The 17704-nt window shown below is 36.3% G+C and overlaps 1 protein-coding gene across 1 annotated transcript; it reads right to left on the bottom strand.

Moving 5' to 3' along the window:
• Nucleotides 1–3887: 3887 nt before the first annotated feature.
• LOC125860692 (uncharacterized) lies at nt 3888–4925 on the bottom strand. The gene has a single exon (XM_049540704.1). The coding sequence runs from the start codon at nt 4923–4925 to the stop codon at nt 3888–3890; it is 1038 nt and encodes a 345-aa protein (XP_049396661.1).
• Nucleotides 4926–17704: the final 12779 nt, after the last annotated feature.

Genomic DNA, 17704 nt, shown 5'->3' on the forward strand with positions numbered 1-17704 from the left:
TTTTGTCCATTTTCAAGTGAATCAACTTCTTTGCACCGGTTGCTCCCTCGTACTCTTTTTTCCTTTCTAGGATTAGATGAACCTACAATTGCATAATTTGGTAATACTATAGCAATAAAATTCTGTTTTTTAAGTTAATAACATACGAGTTCAAAATATCATACCTTTTTCAGCTAATTGAGAGTGTTTCAAAACTTGCTCAGTAGATGGAGGCAATGTACCATTGGTTTGCATATCCTCTTTCTGACGAACCAATCTATCTATTGTTTGCATTTCTTGACTAGAAGACGTGGTAAAATTCATTCTTGTTCTTTTAGGAGTTTGCATTTTTTGATTAGCATATAGAGTACTCTTGTTCAATGCTCCCACATCATATTCAGAAACCCCTAAAGAGGAGTTCAATGATCCATGTCTTTCCTCTAGTTTCTTTCCTGTAGCACCTGGAGTAATATTTTTTTTAAGAATAGGATGCAACACTAGTTCACAGAAGTACCTGAAACAAACTTACTTTTTTCAACTTTTTGAGTGTATTGCTTAACTTGATGAGTAGGTGCAAGAGTTGGAGTATTAATTTGCATGTTCTCTTTCTCGAGAGCTATGGATTTCTTATGCATCATTTCCATTCCTTGACTAGTGTACACAGTAGAGTTCTTGAGCCCTTGTCCTCGACCCTTTCCTATAGAACCTGGAAAAATCATATTATCAATACATTAGCAGTTGGTTTCAGCCATGTAATAAAATAAATCTCTAAGACTTGATGTTGCTGTCATGCATTTGAATCACAATTTAACAAGCAAGAGAATTTAAATAGACAATCATGATAAAACTACAATAGATACAGCTCTAATGATTTTAAGATAACAATAAAAGTACTCCCTCATTTTTCATTTTTTTCTTTAACTTGGCACAGAGTTAATATTATTTTGTTTCTCTCCTCTAGGACTGAGGTGCTTGCTTTTCACTGTCGACTCGCCAAGGGGAAGAAAAACGTTACAAGTATGCTTCTTTTAGCATCTCAGTTTAACAATCTGCATTTAAGCTCATATAACAGTTGCATCTAGTCGCTTTAAGTTCTTGAATGTGGCACACAAAGAACAACCAGATAAGTTGAAAACAAAAACCTTCAATTTAATTTATCTATACTAATTGATTTATCTTACTTGTTTCAATTTCTTTGATATAATGTTCAGCCAGATCACTAGATTTATCAGAAATCAGCCTCTTAGTTGTCATATGTCCTTTTTCACCCAAAGATTTAAGATCTTGCCCTCGTCCTCGTCCTTTTCCAATAGCACCAGGAGCGACGAATGTATATCTGATAGTACTCTTCAATATAGATGACTCAACCTCATTTTCAAGCTTCATTGATTTCAACTTGATCCTGAAAAAGAGCCAAAAGTAAAACATAATAAGAAAAAATGTGTGACAATGTAGTAATCAAGAAATCATGCCTCCATAAAATGTAACAACAAATATATTAATTCATAAAAACACACTTCACCTCATTAGTTCTTTTTCGTTTCTTTTGTGAAGAACTTCCTAACTCTACAGTATCATCATCTATTTGTTCCACAATATCAAAGGAATCACGAGGTTGAGTCTTTCTCACTACTTGCCAACCTTTGTTGGAGTTATCATTAGCATAAAACACTTGAGATGCTTGGTCCGCTAAAATAAACGGCTCATTTGTTTTCAAAAATGTACCAAGATTAACACTCACAAAATCATATTCATCTTTTTTAACTCCTCTTATTTCATCATACACATCAAACCAATTACATCGAAATAAAATCACTCTTCTATCCATGACAAATTGCAACTCAATCACATCTATTAAAACTCCATAGTAATCAAGGCTGTCACTATCTTTATCATTCTCACCCACTACAACAACACCACAATTTTGAGTCCTTAACTTTTTATCATAATCTTCTACATGAAATCTATATCCATTAACAATATAACCATTAGAATGCGTAGAATATTGGGTAGGACCGCGTGAAAGTGAGAGTAGATCTTCCATGATATGACTATCATCTCCTTTATGCAATTGTGCGACCTTTAATGAAGATTATGTCGAATACTTTGGAATTACTATTAAAATATTAAAATATCAAATTTGATATTTATTTATTACTCACCCTATCCTTAAACCATTCAATAAATTGATGGTTCCATTCTGCATCAAACAAGTGTCGAGCATTCTCATGAGTTTGTGCAAACTCTCTACAAAATTTAAGTAGACTATAAATCTCATATAAAAAAAAATATTATCCTAAAGAAAACAATAATAGTAATAAGTTGATATGAAAGAAATATCCATACTCGAGATATGGCAAGACTTCATCACAATTCTTTAGTATGTATATATGTGCTTGTTCTAAGTCATCTGCTTCAAGCTCAAATGGAGATTTAGCTCCTAGAGTTTTTCCAGGTTGACAAAACATAGATAAACCTCCAGTAGATTGCTTTTGACCCCCATCATAATTTCGTTCAGGCCGATTGAATTTTGTTTCAATTCTATGTAGATACCTTGAACATAAGGTCATACATTCATGTGCAATGTAGCCTTCTGCAATACAACCTTCAGGACATGACCTATTACCAATGAGAGATTTCAAAAAATATAACCATTGTTCCACGGGGTACATCCATCGATAATGAATTGGTCCAGCAATCTTAGCTTCAGTAGCTAAATGAATAGGTAAGTGAACCATGACATCAAAAAATGAAGGAGGAAAGACCTTTTCTAACTTGCAAAGTGTTATGGGAATTTGCGCTTCAATATGATCCAAGTTATCTATGTTCAACTCCTTTGATCCAAGCACACTAAAAAAAAAAGATAACTCAATATACATACGTCTTTTGACAACATACCACGAAGTGCAAGTGGGAGTAGATGTTGTAGAAAAACATGACAATCATGACTTTTCAACCCAGATATCTTGTGATCTTTCAGGTTCACACATTGAGAAATATTAGATGAAAATCCATCAGGAACTTTTAGATTCTTTAAGAAAAGGCATAATTTGTGCTTATCTTCATGAGACAATGTGTAACAAGCAGTTGGAACTTCAATATTTTCGCCTTTTTGGATGGGGTGCAATTCCGGCCTAATGTTCATTTCTTGCAAGTCTAGCCGAGTTTTAATTGTGTCCTTGGTCTTTCCTTTTACATTCATGATTGTCCCCATAATGTTATCACATATATTTTTTTTCAATATGCATAACATCCAAATTATGTCGCAACAAGAGACAATTCCAATATGGAAGTTCAAAAAAGATACTTTTTTTGTTCCAATTATCCTTTCGATTTTCATGTGAGATCTTCTTCCTTTTCTTTGGATCCTTTGATAACTGTAGCCCTTCAAGATCTTCCACTTGATTAAGTATCTCTGTACCAGAATGAACTTTTGGTGGGGGCCTTGTCTCATTTGTACCATCAAACGACTCTTTCTCATTCCTCCATTTGTGATTATGAGAAAGGTAACGCCGATGACCCATAAAACATTGCTTCTTGCAATTAGTCAAACGAGTTGAGGAAGTGTCTTTATTACAACATGGACATGCCAATTTTCCTTTGGTGCTCCATCCAGATAAATTTCCATATGCTGGAAAGTCATTGATGGTCCATAACAAAGAAGCATGCAATTTAAAATTCTGTTTAGCAGATGCATCATAAGTCTCAACGCCAACATCCCACTATTCCTTCAACTCTTCTATTAAAGGCTGAAGATATGTATCAATTGCATCTCCTGGACCAAGTGGACCAGGAATAAGCATTGACAAAATAAAATTTTCTTGTTTCATACACAACCAAGGAGGTAAATTATAATGAATAAGAACCACAGGACAAATGCTATATGAGGTTTTTGAATTCCGAAATGACTAAAATCCATCACTAGCAAGTCCAAGTCGAACATTACGAGGCTCGGCTGCAAATGAAGGATGAAGTTCATCAAATGACTTCCATGCCATTGAATCAGCTGGGTGCCTCATTATCCCATCATCAACTCTTTTATCCTTATGCCATGTCATAAGAGTAGATGTTGTTGTAGACATAAACAACCTCTGAAGTCTAGGCTTTAAAGGAAAATAGCGTAAACTCTTTGAAGCTATCTTTTTACCTTTTTTATTCCTTGTTTCACGACTATGTGTATGCAATTTCCATCTGGACGCCCCACAAACTTTGCAAGAATCAAGTAGGCTATCCTCCTTACAGTATAACATGCAATCATTAGTACAAGCATCAATCTTGTCATAAGAAAGGCCGAGTTCTCGAATTATCTTCTTTGCCTCATAATATGAGTTTGGCAAATTGTCTTCATCAGGCAACAACTCTTCTTTCAACAATTTCAATAACATTGTAAATGACGCATTACTCCAACGACCAATACTTTTGATGTGAAGCAATTTAATCAAAGTGGAAAGTTTTGAAGCTTTTGAATTTTTGTACAGTGGCAGCTCGAAATCCTTTAATAAGTTGTAAAAAATTTTTGCTTCAACATTTGGTTCCTCCTCAAGTAGATCATCACAATCAGTGTTTGTAGTTCCTCCATCTTGATTAGGATATAAATCTCTCAACAATTCTTCTACCTCATCCTCACTCTCACATTCTTCTACTGCATCACCATTTTCATCTTCACCTTCATCTTCATGTTCAGATTCTGACAATGGCTCACCCAAACGTTCACCATGATGATACCAATAAGTATAATTTTGAATTATTCCATATACTATCAAATGTGTCTCAACTATTTCATGAGTCCCTAAAGTTGTATTGCAACATTTGACACATGGACATCGTATTTCATATTCCTCTCCTGTTTTTCGAAAAGCATAATCCAAAAACTTTTGGACACCAACTAAGTAGGTTTCATCGAGCCGATTGTCAACAAGTTGCATCCATTGCTTACTAGGAGCCATAACCTTGAAAATTACATACAAATTTTTTTAAAAAATATAAAGAATAAGAAAAATAATATGATCTACAAAACTTGTTACAATCAGAGGCACCATGAAACTAACAAAGTGGATGGTGGGTTGTCTTCTTTAGAACATATTTGAAACCAAGTTCACATATACACTAAATTCAACATACTCCCTAAAGAAATCAAGGGACTTTTGAATATGGATAGATGGAAAGTTCCCTCGGTAAGAACACAAAGAAGAAGACCTGCTAGGCTGAATTTTTATCCTCAATACTAATATTTTAAATTGTTGGAGGAATATGTTACTTGTAGAGATATTATTCTTCATGTTGCATTTAAGGTGTCTTAACATTATATAAGATATATGGAGTATCAATTCTCTTATGTGGAAGCTTATTACATTGCTTGCTCAAATCACTTGTAACTTTTTTGGGTTCCAAAGATGAATGAAACACAATCTGTTGGAAAAAATATGCAATCAAATGGCACAATGAAAAATAAAAGATTACTAGCATCATTTTATATTTCGAAATAAGTAACTCACAGTCTCAAAGTAATGCATAAAGAAAAAATTAACAAAATTAGAAATTGCTTATCTTAATGAACATACACCGATATATTATTCTAATTAAACAATATTACTTTTTCCTTTGAGTAGCAGCATATGTAACTATTTATATGACTACATCGTTTTTATGTCCAAACTCCAAAACACGTTAATTTTCTAAGTAAATCACAGTAACTAAAGATAAACAGTACATTTATATAAATTTTAACATGAATAATAGGAATAACAAGAGCCTCACTCTCTCTAGGTGACTTGTTGCTTAAGGTAATTTAATCTGATAAGATAAGATGGGAGGAAGTTCAGTCAGTGATGATTGAGAGTTTATTGAAAATGAAATTCAGACAGTACTTATGATTGGGTGTATAGGTGAAGTAAAAAGTCCCACAGACAATAGCATTCTTAGTAGAAATGCATTCCAGTTGATGTCTAGCTCTAGTGGTGTTACAAGAACATGTGAGATTCAGAGGACTCGATTAGAAGATGGGCAGATTCTTGATGTGATCAATACCCCTGAATTTGATTTTAATGCTGAAGCTGGATTAGTTGTAAATGAAATTGGTAAATGCATTGATTTGGCCGGTGATGGTGTCCACACTGTTCTTTTTATTTTGTTTGTACGAACTAGCGTTTCAAAAGAAGAACAGGCTGCTATCCATTACTTTAAGAAGCTCTTTGGGACCAAAATTAGTGATTACATAATTGTGGTCTACACTAGAGGGGATAAGCTCGAAGATAATGACTCTCTGAATCATCACTTAGATTGTTCCTGCCATGAGGATTTAAAGGAAGTTCTTAAGATGTGTGGGTATAGACAAGTGCTTTTCGACAATAAAACTTAAGATCCAGCGAAGAAAGTTGATGAACAATAGAGAGAACTTCTTTTCCATGTGAATCTGGTTGTACAAACGACTGGTGGAAAACCATATACGAGTGAATTATTTGAGGAAGTAAAGAAGATGAAGCTCTGTAATGACTCGTTGGAGGTTAGTTCTTTGCTCGGAGATTTAAAGCAAGGGGTAGCTGATGAGTTGAAGGAACAAGTGCAGAGGTTATCTTTCAAGGAGCAACACAGGTGAATAACTGAAATGGTTGAATCAAAGATGAACAATACCATGCATAGTCTTGAAAAGCAATTGGAGGAGGAGTGTACTGCTCGGTTGCTTACATATACTATGTGGATTGCAACGAGGTATTGGGCTGGAAGTATGAACAAGCTGTTGAGCCATCGCAGAAGTACAAGGAAGGGAAATTTGTACTCGAGCTATGCAAAATTGCTGACATATACTGTGTGGATTGCAACGAGGTATTGGGCTGGAAGTATGAGCAAGTTGTTGAGCCATCGCAGAAGTACAAGGAAGGGAAATTTGTACTCGAGCTATGCAAAATTGTTGACATATAATGTGTGGATTGCCATGAGGTATTGGGCTGGAAGTATGAACAAGCTGTTGAGCCATCGCAGAAGTACAAGGAAGGGAAATCTGTACTCGAGCTATGCAAAATTGTTAAAGACAATCTGTAACTCATAACCATAGTCTTTTTTATTTTATATGTCATTACTTGAAGCAAGTATTTTTTCCTTTCTCGGAGCTTTCACTCTACCTAACTTTCCATCAGAATTATCAACATCCATATTGTCACTTTCGTTTCACGTTATAACATCGTTTGTTCCTCATAAAAAAACAAGAATAACAATTTAGTCGAAACCTTTTCAGATGTAAGTAAAAGTTTCAATAGGAATAACAGAACAAGTCCTTATTTGGCGCGCAAAGCATTGAAACACTGATTATATAAAACTAATAAATTATGAAATCAGAAAATCAGATTATCTATTAGAAATCTCAACCCAGTAATGTCTTCACAGATTGTACATAAAAAAGGCAAGATTAAGAAATCAGTAACATTGAAAGGACGAAAAACAAGAAGAGCAACTTCAATACAACAAGAAAAAACGTAATCAAACAAACTTCTGGTAAAAACAAAGCAACTCAATGGGAAGAAGAACCAACCTGTAAGTCTGCTGCTAATGTCTTCACAGATTGTACAAAAAAAAGACAAGATTAAGAAATCAGTAACATTGAAAAGACGAAAAACAAGAAGAGCAACTTCAATACAACAAGAAAAAACATAATCAAACAAACTTCTGGAAAAAACAAAGCAACTCAATGGGAAGAAGAACCAACCTGTAAGTTTGCTCCTGCGATGAAACTTTACCTTCAATAGAGAAACGATGGTACTTGCTTTGATTTTAGGGCAGAGCTGCGACAAAAATAAAGTGTCAACGTTGAGATTAGGGTAGAGAATTTCGACTGGAGACAGAACTAGCTAGGGTACCTTTGCGACCAGCTGCGCTATAATTTTGAGAAGACAGAACGCTGCGTTTCTTATATTTTTCACTTTCAACGTAAAAGTTTTGCCGCCTATGATTTTGTTAAAATAATATTTTTATTTTATTATTTTAGTATTATTTTGGGGGGAAATATCTCCCGCTCAAAGACCATCAATTACCATTTGGGACTAGTTATAAATTATTTTGGGACCAAATTTAATACCTTCGCAATAGACTATACAAATAAGGACCAAAATATAATCTCGTCCCAATCGATATACTTTTAGAGAGAAGATTATTAGCCCGTCCCTAAATGTTGCTCTTAAATAAGTGTTTTTCTTGTAGTGAACAACACACTAGACAAACCACAAGATAAGCATTATCACATAACCCCAACTAGCATGCTCCTACTCAAGCCTAAAACACGGTTTCTAAGCAATGTAGTAAGAATAACTAGGTACATGCCCCCAATTCACTCAAATCACATTAATTTACACATTCAAGCTCAATTTAGTAGAAGGAAAGTCGTAGCCTACCTTTAGGCTGACCGTGCGCGCTCCAAATCACGTCTTTGGAGCTTTTCCTTTTTGAATGGCCTCAGAATGATGCCACACTACCAAAAATAGTATCATAGTGCTAATACATCCGTGACGACACCAAAAACACATAAAACAAAGACGAACCAATTTTGGAGTCCTTATGGGAATCATTAGACCCACACTGGAATTTCCAGAAATGAATTCGTCAAAGAGTCCAATTCAGTACCCCAAACTTGTGTCCTCAAATGGAACACAATTCAAGGCTTGGATCTGTAACATCCGATAATTTTAAATAACTATGAAGAGGTTTAGAATTGGAAATAGTCATTTTTTTGAAAGAATTTAAGTCTGGAAAAAAAAATTGGTTAAGTATGGGGAAAAAGTGAGTTTTTGGCCAACTTTGAGCAGTTATAACTCCTAGCTCAGGATGATTTAGGAGTATTTCCAGTTATGTTTGCTAAGCCCGTGGAATGATCTTTCTAACGCCGCTGAGTTTTCTTGATTTTGAGTTCGTATGAGTGAGTTATGCCCTTTCGAAGGTGGGCTCTTGGTAAGGGAAATCAGTCCGGAAATTGTAAGGGTATTTTGGTCTGTTCCCTAGCCTTGTCTTTTGGATATATATTAAGGTTTTAGACTGATTTTAAATTAGTTTTCCCCTTTATAAGAGTGAGAGTAAGGGTTTTTGAGTGAAGAGGAGAAGAAGAGGAGAAAGAGAAGATCAAGCTAAGTTTCATCAAAGATCGTCGTGGATATCGTTGGGGGTGATCCCTATTGGCTATGTGAGTTCATAGTGTTGGGTTGGTTTTTTCCCCCACACGCCAAACTCATTTTAAATTTCGAGAAAAGATTGGTTGTGTTGTTGAAGCTAGTGGATTGTGTTGTTAAAGTTCTTGTTGATTTGTGACATGTTTCCGGTTGTATTTTCGAGTTGAATCTATTGTATATTAAGGGCTTTAATGATCCCAAGTGTTTGGGGAAATAACCTTTGAAGTTAAGGGAGTTTAGAGTTGGTAACGTGACGGAGAAAGTCGTGCATCTTGCATGAGGCAAGTCTATGTCGTAGACTTGTTCCCTCTGTGAACAAAATCTGCTCCGCGTCGCGGACAGGACTTGGACTCCACTATTTTCAGAATTTAATTTCGTATTTTTTTCTTATGTTTAGCTGTCCTAAATCATTCCTTAACATCATGAGGTCTTTCTAAACACAAATTATGATCCTTGAATACATAATTCAATTCAAGAAAGTTAGGATCAGGGTCAAAGTGAAGTTAGAGTCAAGTAAAGCAAAGTTAAGAAGCAATTCTCTAAAGCTTTTCAAGAGTCTTATTGTACGTTTTAACTTCATTTTAAGGCTCAAGTTTCAAATCGAGTAAAGAGTATCTAGTTTCAAGTTAAGTTAAGAGTTTAAAGTTGAGTTCATTTCTCAAAAGTTATTAGGGAACTAAGTATTCCCAAAGAAGTTTCTAAATGTTTTTACATTTGAGTAAGAAAGGAACTATGATTCCAAAAGAGCCTTTGGGCATGTTTGAAGAGAAAGGAACATCGATTCCAAGTGAGCCTTCAGTCTAAGTTTTGAGTAATTATCTCAAATAAAGAAAGATGTGGTTAAAACACTTATGAGCTAAAGTATATTATTTTTGGAAGTAGTCTTGAGCACCGAGTTGGGGACACGAGTTCATATTAACTCAACTCTCCATAAGAACCATGTAGCCAACAAGGGATTTAACGGGTCATACTTTTTAGATGATCCCGTAAGTTAAGCTGGTGGATCAACTTGGTAAAGTTAGCTTCCTATATCACGGCAAGGTATAGGATGGTCCTTGGGAAAGGTGAGGTAAAACGTTGCACCACCACTGGGGCTCATAGTGGTGGTTGTCGGTTAAAGAATCTCCCACTAAAGTTATATTACTTTGATATAAGTAAAGTTGAGTTTGTTATTGCTTTAATCATTAACGAACTAAGTTGTTTACAATGTTTTACAAGCTTTATATATTGCATGTGTCTTATTGCTTTATATATTGAGTTCAGTAATTCATGAGTTGAACAGAGCCAAGGTAAGAGTTCCTTTTTACTCTTTTCAAGCTTAAGTTGTGGTTTAACTTTCCAGCTCGCATACTCGTACATTCAATGTACTGATGCCAGTTGGCCTACATCTTATGACGATGCAGACACAGGTACCCAGGGCCAACATCCGGTACGCCGTTGATCTAGTTGAGTACTCCAGAGTCAGTGGTGAGCCTCCTTGCTTTTCTGAGGACTCGATTATTTTGTTCTCTTAGTTTTGTTTTATTAGGATGTTGCGGGGTCTGTCCCAACATCCATCTCAGTATTTTAGAGGCTTCATAGACAGTCAGTCAGTTAGTTTTGAGTCTCTTATCTATGTATATATGTAAATATTCTATTTTGAGACTCGAGTTGCCCTCTTTGGGCCAAATTTTATCAGTTAAGTTGTTTTATGCCCTTAAATTGCTTGGAGTTATTCTGTTAAGTTAGGTTTCCACTGAGTTAAGAAAGCCAGGCCGAGGGTTCGCTCGGGGGCCAGCAATGGTCTTCGAGTGTCGGCCACGTCCAGGATGTAGGCTCGGGGCGTGACAAACTTGGTATCAGAGCATAGAGTTCAAGAGTCCTAGGGAGTTTATGAAGCCGTGTCTGTAGAGTCCTAGTTATCGATGTGAAGCGCGCCACATCTATAATTGGGAGGCTGCAACTTTTAGGAAGATTTCTCATTTCTTTCACACTCATCTCGTGCGTTAGAGTTTATCTCTAAAAAAGTTTTTTCTAATTCATGCTTGCGCGTGTTTCAGATAGTTATGCCTCTACGAAGAGTTGGTAGAGGGCATCTTCTGAGACGTTATGTTAAGAACAAGAGTTGCCTTATGCACCGGGAGTGCAACATCAAGGGGAAGTTTCTAATGCTGAGCTCAGAGAGGCAATCAGAATTCTGAGTCAAGCTGTAACTAATCAGATTGGTCAGCAAAGGGAAGCTCGACATGAAGGAGCTGACACGTTAAGGATTCGTGAGTTCTTGGGGATGAATCCTTCGAGTTTCATGGGTTCGACTACTACTGAGGATCCAAAAAACTTCATTGAGGAGTTGAAGAAGATATTTGATGTGATGCATGTGGTAGATACTCAGCGGGTTGAACTAGCTGCGTATGAATTGAAGGATGTTTCTAGAACGTGGTTCGACCAGTGGGGAGGGGGAAGAGCTGAGAATGCACCACCTGCGAGTTGGGCCGGTTTTGAGGAAGCTTTCTTGGGGCATTTCTTTCCTCGAGAATTGAAAGAGGCCAAGGTACGTGAGTTCCTCACACTTAAGCAAGAGTCTTTGAGTATTTATGAGTACCGTCTGAAGTTCACACAGCTGTCCCGTTATGCTCCGGAAATGGTTGCGGACATGAGGAGTAGAATGAGTTTGTTCGTTGCTGGGCTGTCTCGGTTGTCGAGTAAGGAAGGTAGGGCTGCAATGCTTATCGGAGGCATGGACATATCAAGGTTGATGGTCTATATGGAGCAATTTTAGGAAGAAAAGCTGAGGGACAGGGAAGAGTTCAGAAATAAGAAAGCTAAGACCGGTAATGAGTCCGGGCAGCAAAAAGGTATTGCGAACCGTCCGTCCTTTCAACAAAGGCAAAGGGGACCTGCTCCATCATCTGCTAGTGCACCTGCACCTAGAAATAAAAGTGAGTACACTGGACAGAATTCACAGATCTTTAGAGCTGGACCTGCACAGTCTCAGAATAGTATGGCACAAGGATGTAACCGAGTTCTTGCATGTGCTAGGTGTGGCAGAGTCCATCCAAGGAAGTGTCGTCAGGGCCAGACAGGTTGCTTTAAGTGTGGACAAGAGGGTTACTTCATGAAGGAGTGCCCAAAGAATAAGCAAGATAGTGGAAATGTGGGAAATAGAGCACAGTCTTCTTTAGTTGTTCGACCAGATAGGACGACACTTAGAAGAGCTACTTCTAGTATTGGCGGAGGACCAAACTGCCTCTATGCAATCACCAGTAGCCATGAGCAAGAGAACTCTCCAAATGTTGTCACTGGTATGATCAAAGTCTTCGCTTGTGATGTGTATGCTTCGCTAGATCCAGGAGCAAGTTTATCTTTTGTAACTCCTTAAGTTGCAAATAAGTTTGATGTTCTTCCTGAAAGACTTTGTGAACCCTTTTGTGTTTCTACACCTGTTGGGGAGTTTATTCTAGTAGAAAGAGTTTATCGCGATTGTCCTGTTTCCATCAATCACAAGAGCACCATGGCTGATTTGGTTGAGTTAGACATGGTAGATTTTGATGTCATTCTAGGTATGGATTGACTTCATGCTTGTTTGCATCGATAGATTGTAGAACTCGAGCAGTCAAGTTTTAGTTTCCGAGTGAGCCAGTCATATAGTGGAGTAGCAGTTCAGCAGTGCCTTAGGGTCGTTTTATTTCATGCCTTAAGGCGAGAAAGTTAGTTTCGAAGGGTTGTATCTATCACTTAGTCCGAGTTATTGACTCTAGTGTTGAGATACCTCATTTGCAATAAGTTCCTATAGTAAGAGAGTTTCCAGAAGTGTTTCCTAATGATCTACTCGGAATTCCTCCTGAGAGAGAAATAGAGTTCGGCATACATCTCATTGCAGATACTCGTCATATCTCTATTCCACCATATAGAATGGCACCAGTAGAGTTGAAAGAGTTGAAAAAGCAATTGAAAGATCTCCTAGAAAAGGGTTTCATTCGACCAAGTGTATCACCTTGGGGCGCTCCGGTTATGTTTGTTAGAAAGAAAGATGGTTCCCTTAGGATATGTATAGATTACCGTCACTTGAATAAGGTTACCACCAAGAACAAGTACCCTCTTTCGAGGATTGATGATCTTTTCGATCAGCTTTAGGGTGCCACCTGTTTTTCGAAGATTGACCTCAGATTAAGCTATCACCAGTTAAGAGTAAGGGAGTGTGATATTCCAAAGACAGCATTCAGGACTAGATATGGTCATTATGAATTTTTGGTCATGTCCTTTGGTTTGACCAATGCACCGACAACTTTCATAGACTTGATGAATCGAGTCTTCAAACCTTATTTAGACATGTTTGTAATTGTCTTTATCGATGACATACTAATCTATTCAAGGAATAAAGAAGATCATACTAATAATCTTAGAATAGTTCTTCAGACTTTGAAAGATAAAGAGTTGTATGCTAAGTTCTCTAAGTGTGAATTTTGGCTTGAATCGATGGCATTCCTTGGCCACATTGTATCCGGTGATGGAATTAAAGTTGATACTCGAAAAATTGAGGCCATGCAGAATTGGCCCTGACCCACATCTCCAACTGAAATTAGGAGTTTCTTGGGTGTAGCTGGCTATTATAGAAGGTTTGTAGAGGGGTTCTTGTCTACTGCATCTCCTTTGACCAGGTTGACTCAGAAGGCAGTGAAATTTCAATGGTCCGAAGCTTGTGAGAAAAGCTTTCAGGAATTGAAAAAGAGATTGATTACTGCTCCATTTTTTACCTTGCCAGAAGGTACTCGAGGTTTTATGGTGTATTGTGATGCATCTAGAGTTGGTTTGGGTTGTGTCTTAATGCAAAATGGCAAAGTTATAGCTTATGCCTCCAGGCAGTTGAAAGTTCATGAGAAGAACTACCCAACCCATGACTTAGAATAAGCTGCAGAAGTGTTCGCTTTGAATATATGGTGTCATTACTTGTATGGTGTGCATGTTGATGTATTCACTGATCACAAGAGTCTTCAATACGTGCTTACTCAGAAAGAGCTTAATCTCATACAGAGGAGGTGGTTAGAATTACTTAAGGACTATGACCTGAGTATTCTTTACCACCCAGGTAAGGCTAATGTTGTTGCTGATTCTTTAAGCAGGTTGTCTATGGGTAGCACCGCCCATATTGAAGAAGGAAAGAGAGAGTTAGCAAAAATGTGCACAGACTAGCACGCCTGGGAGTCAAACTTATAGATTCTGCAGAAGGAGGAGTAGAGGTGACGGGCGGGGCCGAGTCATCACTAGTGTCAGAAGTGAAAGAGAAACAAGATCAGGATCCCATTGTACTTATGTTGAAGGCGAATGTTCAAAAGCAAAGAGTATTAGCTTTTGAACAAGGGGGAGATGGTGTATTGAGATATCAAGGTAGATCGTGCGTACCTATGGTAGATGGACTCCAAGAGAGGATTATGGAAGAAGCTCACAGCTCCCATATCATTTTTTTTAAGACCACACAAGTGTTGCCCATCAATGTCACTAAAAGATGCAGGTCAACAAGAGGTGGGCCTTTCTTCTATGAGCCCCTTGTCGCTAAAGTCACAGTCGCTTAAAGGCTCAAATCCATGTAATAACTCCAAAACTGAAAATAACAACACATTTAGACCAAATTTCATATGGTAGAGCTGATAGAACTAATGGAATTTCATTTCGATACTCATAGCTTCAGTTATTACAACAAACCACTTTTGACAACTTTAACTCTCCAAAACTCAGTAACTTCCAAAAAAATCACAGGTTTTCAATCAAATTTCAAAAACAACTTCATAAATCGATCAAACATGACTTAGGGCAACTATCAAAAGGAGTAAAATGGTAATTTTCTAAAAATTTCCAAAAATGACATTCAAAGTCATTACATCTCGTTACCTCTAGCCGTGGTAGCACATATCCTCAGCATATATGAGAGAGTAGAAAAAGGAATCTTAGTAACCGATGGAATAACGTAAGCACAATAAGAAAGAAAGAATAGAATTCTCCTAAAGTCCTATAGCCTCTTTAAGATAGATAAAAGACATCTCGACACCGATTTGCAGGACTTTACTAGACTCTTCTTGTACTTGTGAGACTAATGAACTTTGTGCTCTGACACCAAATTTTCATTACCCGAAATCAGGAAACTGATGACACCTCGCTAAACCACGCAAAATGTTGAGCCAACCCAAACAACTCAATCCAAACACGAAACATAAATATATGAAATGTAAAAATATAAGTCAATACGCAACTCCTTTTATAAAATATTTGAAGAAATGTGGAAAGTCCATACAAAACCATCCAAAGGAGGAAAATCCAGATAAAGTAAGAGGATAGAAGATATCCAAGAAGTATGCGGATCAACCAAGCAGCTTTATCAAAATCTTGAGAGAAATTATCTTAACCGCTATCGATCACAGGTCAAAGGTACTTGGCTCCGAATCTGCATAAAAAGGTATAGAAATAAGTAAGTGTGAGTATTAATCTACGTGTACTCAACACCATTATAGACTGAACCTTAACCAAAGTGATGGCGAGGATCGACCCTAAACTTCCCTAACCTGCTCAAACTCAAATATGAAAACATCTCTACAAGACTAGACTAGTAGCTACAATTGATCTTCATGATTGCAGCCGAGTCCTCACGAACGAAACCTACCAACCCAACCCATCATCACGAATGCAACAGGCCCCACACAAGCGTAAAGGCCAAAACTCCATCAGCCCCGACCTAGCCAGGCTTTTATTCATATGTGTGTTTTACTCTTTCCATTCACTTTTACTTTTTATATTTGTAATTTACACTCTCAATCAAAAAACAATGATAATATAAAAGAAATGATTGACATGATTATTTTACCACATAACCCCTATTAATTAATGTTTAGTATTAAGTCATGAAAAATTATTTGGGAAATAAGTAATTAATGTTAAGGGTAGAACATGGAAAAATAATTGTCTTTTTCTAATATGTGAAAAGTGACAAGAAAAGATGAAAATGAATTTTAGAATGGTAGACAAGTAAAAGATAACAAGAGGGTGTTAAACTAAACTTATAAATGATGCTTTGAAAATCAAAATTTGACTAATACTCTTGCTATTTCATGTGGTTATTTAATACTATGGGTAGTATAAGAACACTATCTTGATGAGTGAAAATGAATGAGTATAATGAAACATTTATTTTCAGTATAGGGAATACTCCCACCGTCCACCTCTACTTGTCCATTATATTAAAAATAGTAACTGAAATTTACTTATTCGATTTGGAAAATCAAGAGATGTTTTATCATTTCATATTTATTTTATCATTATTATTAAATACTATATTCTCCAACATTTAAATAGCTTATTATTAATAAAAGTGATATAGTAAAATTATTCTTTTATTTATTTTTCTTAATGGAGTATTAAATAAAACATCTACAAACAAAGACGTATTGAGAGAGTAGTAATTTCTACCCTATATTTCAAGGAAAAATAAAAAAACGTGGGCACACCAAATCAGAATCATACAAAAAGAAAAAGTAACATTCAGTTCCAAGTTCCAATGTAACTGAACCGATTCTGACTAATTGAAGACAAAAGAAAGGGTACAACATAATTTCTTACATTGTTTGTGTCACCCCCAAAAAGAAGATAAGAACTTCACAAAGCTTTCTTCAAAATTCACAAAGTTTTCTAATAGATTTCGCAAAGTTTCGTTAAGAATTCAGTGTCCCAAGATCAATTGGCAAGTGAAGACGTGAGACATGTTGGAAAAAGAGGTAATGTTTACTTTATTATTTCATAACTTTGATAGATAGTAACACAAATGAGATTTCAGTTGTTCGTTGATTCATTTTTTAATTTTGAAGAGAAAGCTTTGCTTCTATGAATTGTGACATCTTTAATTTTGATGAATACGCTTTGCTTCTTGCAAAAATTTCTTTAGCCCAAGCGAAATATATCGAAATGATGAGGTTTTAAAAAAATTCAAGGTCTTTGAAAATAAAGGTTATTTTTTTTTGCACATACCTTTTAATTCAATCAAATTTACCCATTTAATATCGGTCGGCTTCGAATAATGTTTTCTAATTGTAGTTGAATCATTTTGAAGCTTAACTTGGAGGTGCGAGCTATAGAGGTTAGATAAATATTACTTTGTGATAACTAATATCTTACAAGTATGCTACTGTTCTTATACTCTTTTTCGATGTTATTCATTACCAATCTTTAGTGTTTCAATGTACAAGTGATTCTTTGAAGAGAAATTGTAGAAACCCTTGATGTTGATACAATTTTGTTTGGGTTGTGTCAATGTTTCTTTATCAAACCAATGAATTTTGAGTTTCACCAAAAGAATTATATCCCAATTTTTATTTTTAACTACCCGAGCTTCTTCAACCCTCCATCCTTTCTCTACTCCACCCCACTACTGGAGACACAAGGCTACTACTCCTTCACAGTGGAGATTTCTCAAAGAAGGCTAGAACACAAAATAAAGACATAATGGTTACAATTTCTTTAGAATCCAATGTCTAAAGATTAATTGGCTGACAAGTGAAGACATGAGACATGTTGCAAAATGAGGTAATTTTTACTTTGTTATTTTAGAATTTCAA

This window comes from Solanum stenotomum, chromosome 1 (genome assembly GCF_019186545.1).
Source record: "Solanum stenotomum isolate F172 chromosome 1, ASM1918654v1, whole genome shotgun sequence".
In the NCBI taxonomy this organism is placed as follows: domain Eukaryota; kingdom Viridiplantae; phylum Streptophyta; class Magnoliopsida; order Solanales; family Solanaceae; genus Solanum; species Solanum stenotomum.

What these genes read in the sequence shown, in the direction of transcription:
- LOC125860692 (XM_049540704.1), bottom strand. Translation starts at nt 4,925, where the DNA reads ATGGCTCCTAGTAAGCAATGGATGCAACTTGTTGACAATCGGCTCGAT.